General features: G+C 42.5%; 2 protein-coding genes across 8 annotated transcripts in view; one reads left to right on the top strand and one right to left on the bottom strand.

The window, feature by feature from the left end:
* The window catches only part of LOC116842503 (MICAL-like protein 1), a 129,499-nt gene that overhangs the window by 100,199 nt on the left and 24,767 nt on the right, over nucleotides 1-4,533 (bottom strand). The gene's annotated exons all lie outside the window — the stretch shown is intronic.
* Nucleotides 1-4,533, top strand: part of LOC116842506 (regulator of G-protein signaling 7) — a 37,361-nt gene that overhangs the window by 12,957 nt on the left and 19,871 nt on the right. For 4 of the 5 annotated variants that reach the window (XM_032811823.1, XM_032811819.1, XM_032811822.1 and 1 more), the window contains 2 exons: nucleotides 3,182-3,405; nucleotides 4,167-4,401. In XM_032811823.1, coding sequence (XP_032667714.1) covers nucleotides 3,331-3,405; nucleotides 4,167-4,401 — 310 coding nt within the window. In that variant the 5' untranslated portion in view covers nucleotides 3,182-3,330. The remainder of the gene's footprint in view (nucleotides 1-3,181; nucleotides 3,406-4,166; nucleotides 4,402-4,533) is intronic. The other variant, XM_032811824.1, reaches the window with a different exon arrangement.

Genomic DNA, 4,533 nt, shown 5'->3' with positions numbered 1-4,533 from the left:
CTCTCTCTCTCTCTCTCTCTCTCTCTCTCTCTCTCTCTCTCTCTCTCTCTCTGACCGAAGAGCCTTCTCCGCGGGAAAAGAAAAACACAGGAAGGAAGAGTGAGGAGGGGTAAAGTCGAGCGTAGAGCCGAGATTATATTTTGTGTCTTACGAGTTTCCCGATATATTTCGCAGGATACGCTTTGCGGATTTGCGCGGAAGCATCGCGACTGAGAGAAACTGCCATATAATAGAGTAAATCTTGATCTGTGCGGCCGTGCGCGCGCGAAAGCCAAAGCACACAAACGAACGTGGATTAAGGGGACGGCAGGTTTCTTCTTTTTTGTAGCGTCGACCCGACCGTTTTGCAGTTTGCTGTGAACTATATCGTTTGTTATTGTCGCACGGCCGACGGAAGTTCCGAGGCGGAAGCGCAATGCGTCACAGCACCGGCCTCTCTTTTATTCGAGCTAAATGGCCTGCTCGACTCGACGCGACGCCTTATTTATTTGTAAACTTTGAATACACGCGACGCGCGGGAACGCCGTCGGGGCGCTTTAATACCGGATCGTTCCCCGCGAGCGTAGATATTTCTGTGTCAGCTTCTCTAAATCCGATGCGTCTTCATAAATAACGAGCACAGCGGACCGCGCGCTCGTTACCGCCGACGCGGTGAGCGTCGATCGTAAAACTGGAAAAAGAATTAAAAGCTGCGAAAAGAGGGGGGATAAATTCGGAGCAAAATATTTCGACGGGCGATTCGACGAATTCTCGCCACGAACATCGCCGATTCGGGAGAAATTCTTCAATTGCGGCGGTATTAGGGGCTAAATGGCCTATATTTTAGAATTTCGAAGTTGCAACTTTTTAGACAACTGATTAAGTTATGACTGACTATATAAACATGATTAAGGCAATCTTCTTCTATGTATTAATGCCCACACGGAAAAAAAGGTTTGGTTGAATTAACCAAATGTCTGGTCGAATATGAACGATCCAGTAATTCCGATTGAAATAATCCGAATTCTGTTTAAGTTAACAAGATTTTTGGTTGACTAACTAAATTACCAGACATGTTTGGTTAGCCAACCAAAAATCTTCTTAACTTAAACAGAATTCGGGTTACTTCAATCGGAATTTCTGCACCACAACCCTGTTAACCGTATATTTTATTTTGTAATAATCAAAATATGAACATGGCAGTAACATGGCCATCTTGCCTTGACACCAGGTTCAGTTGTCCAATAGCGTAGGATAAGAAGACCATATATAGAATATGTATTATAATTAGTAGTTTCAGAATCTCAATAAGAGTTCTTCACAATCCTCCTGCCGGCCTTTAATTATAGGCCAACTTTACCTTGTCCGCCCATGCGGATTATTACTCTATTTCAATCATTTTATGAATAAAAATTGTTTTTATTACCAGAAACAGTATATCATACACTTGCAAGAAATTTCATTCTAGCTAGTAACACATTGCTTAATTTTCTTCAGTCACGATGGAGAATATTAATACAAAATTTCAAGAAAATGGAAAATTTATTTTGTTTTTATTATCATATCAGTTTTTTCTATTTCTTTAACTGTAATATTATTCCGATTTTAATAAAACTCAGGGAAAAATATTTATGTTCTAAAAGAGTTATTTCGCGATTTTGTGTCCACGATTCCTCTCAAGATAAATACTAAAGAATGAGCCACATACTCTTGGGGCTATATAGTTCCGGTCTCTCTTACTCTAAGCCGCCGTTCAATCGGCAACATAATCGGCGATAACCTATTTGCAAGAACGCTTTCGACTAATTGCGGGTTGCATGCGCGTAAACGAGTGGTGGGAATAATTAAATGGAAGGGAACAGAGAGAGGTGAATTCGAAATTATACCGCGCGGTTAAGCTACCCTTCTGAGCGCGACTCACAAGTAAACCTACCCAAAAGTTACACTCCGATTTTTTTCTAATTTGGCACAGATATAGAAGTACAAAAAATATTTAAGTCATATTTTTCATTTTGGCCCACTTTGAGTTTCACGGACAGTTTGTAATTTTTTAATGTTCTCATCCTATCATCAACTCCCATCATGCAACAAAAATGCATAAGAAATAAAATTGAATACAAAATATAGTTTTTAGTTTGCTGAATATGAATATGAAGTTAACTGTGTAAAATTGTTTATATAAATAAATTATTTATATAAATAAAATATTTAAGCAAAACATGTAAAAAGCTGAAAAAATTCTTTTGTATAAATAATTTCTCGGTCTGGCCGAGATTCAAACCATTTTTGACTAATTTAGCGCAGATTTGAAATATTTCGGTTGGAATCTCGGCTAAAGAAATTTAGAATAATTCGTGTCTCAGCTATGTCGATTTTGTTAAAATTTTAATTAAAATTTCCGGATTTCTCTCGCTCGGTTTGACCGAGATTCGAACCATTTTCGACTAATTTAACACAGATTTGAAATATTTCAGTTGGAATCTTGGCTAAAGAAATTTAGAATGGTTTGTCTCTCAGCTATGTCGATTTTGTTAAAATTATTTAACTACATCTTGTATTCAATTTTATTTTTTATGTATTTTTGTTGTATTTGTTGATGATAGGATTGATGATGATAGGAGTGAGAAAAAGCATTACATAAAAAATTTTAACATTAAAAGCTATAAACTGCCCGTGAAACTCAAAGTAGGTCAAAATGAAAAAATATGACCTAAATATTTTTTGTACTTCTACATTTGTATCAAATTAGAAAGAAATCGGAGTGTAGCTTTTGATTAAATTTACTTGTCAGAAAAGCGAGCAACTCCGCTGCGTGTAGATTCCATTCAGAGACACAGCGGCTCAAAAGTTCGCGAGGGTTCTCTCACAGTTGTGCGGGCCCCCCTCTCCCTTCCATCACTATCGCCGTCGCCGCCGCCTCGACGTCGGTCCCAGATTGAGCGTCAAGGCGGGTCGATGATGATATCGTGTCTCGATGACAGGACTGATAATACAGTAAGAGGAAGATCCCGTCTATATTAGGGGATGACGCACGCGACGAGAGATGACAATCACATCGCCGAGGACGCGATAATTGCGTTGCCTCGACGATGAAAAAGAAGGGGGCTCTCACGAAGCGAAAACCTCACGAGCTGCCGCGAACGTAGAGAGGAGAACGAGATAAAAGTAATAACGAGAGGAAACGATCTATCGGATGTTTCAGTGGGCGTGCGGGGGTGACTGGAGTGATGGGATGGGGCCAGAGCCCCATGGAGTTCGGGTAGACCCGTCTCCGGCCCAGCTCCCCAGCCCCCTCCGCCATCGGTATCGCCACTGCTCCTGCCAGCGACGCAGAGGGCCGCCTCGATCGCGATGGAGGCCTCCTCTAGCAATCAACAACAGAAAGAGAAGGAGCCACGCGTTCACAGGCCTTGCGCCTTCGACAAGGTCGGTATCGGGTTCGCCAGACGACTAATAATTAGGGCTCGAACTGACGAGCCACTTGGTGGCGCTCCAGAGAAACTGGCGCTACGAAGGACCTGTGCGGACGGGCTGCTTTTATGGCGCCACAGAGAAGCGCCACAGATCCATGCAGACCTGCGACTTTGTAACGTCGCGGAGCGCTTCAGAATGATTTATAAGGATTCTATATTGCACTGAAACCTTGTGTCCCATGTTCTTCCGGTCTTGCGACAGGTTTGTACTGTTGCATACTTACTCTGAAGCGCTTCTCTGTCGCGCCACAAAATAGCTCATTTGTATGGGCCTGTGACGCTTCTTTGTCACAAAGTGGCTCGTCTATTCGAGCTCTTAATAATAGTATTCGAAAAAAGAAATTTGATTGTATACATTGTACATGCAATTTGTTTGTTAACATGAAGTTTCATTACAATGAACAAACTAATACGTATTTATGTCTGAAGGAGAAATGGAATTTTTGGTTTTAGAATTCCCCTCTTCCCCCAAATTTTGGTCATAAGAACCTCGTAGAAATTCTGTGTTCTCCAAACCCGTTGGTTCATTCATTAAGATGGAATTTCACGTTAATGCAACCAAATTTCTTTCTTCTGAATAATTACAAGATCGTCGCCAAGTTTCCGCGTTTCGACGCGCCGTTCTCGAACACAACGATCGACAATTAATCACGCGTGGTTAATCTCTCTCTCTCTCTCTCTCTCACTCTTTCCTTTATTTTCTCGCGTACACAGATGGAGGGGCTGGTGCGAGAGATGCAAGACCCTGAGAGCGGGGTACCCGTGCGAAGTCAGAAACAGTTCCTCACCTCGATCCCCTCAGCGTTCATGGGTGAGTGCCATCGGTACCTGCGTTGTGGAGTAAGCGTAAGCGGCCATCACGGCCAGGACACTACAGTAGGCTGCCTGCGTGTTGCAGGTTACGACCTCATCGAGTGGCTGATGGAGCGGCTTGCCATCGAAGAATCAGGTACTGACTCGTGTATGCCTACCTACCTACCCACCTAACTGTCTCTACCTATCTATCTATCTACCAACCTCTGCTGATCGTATAGTCGGCTCTCTCTCTCTCTCTCTCTCTCTCTCTCTCTCTCTCTCTCTC

The sequence above is a fragment of the Odontomachus brunneus genome, unplaced genomic scaffold (genome assembly GCF_010583005.1).
Source record: "Odontomachus brunneus isolate Ranch 3 - 2012 unplaced genomic scaffold, Obru_v1 Obru_scaffold_025, whole genome shotgun sequence".
NCBI lineage: Eukaryota > Metazoa > Arthropoda > Insecta > Hymenoptera > Formicidae > Odontomachus > Odontomachus brunneus.
Note: the sequence above shows the minus strand (reverse complement) of the source record. Positions and strands in the feature narration are given on the sequence as shown.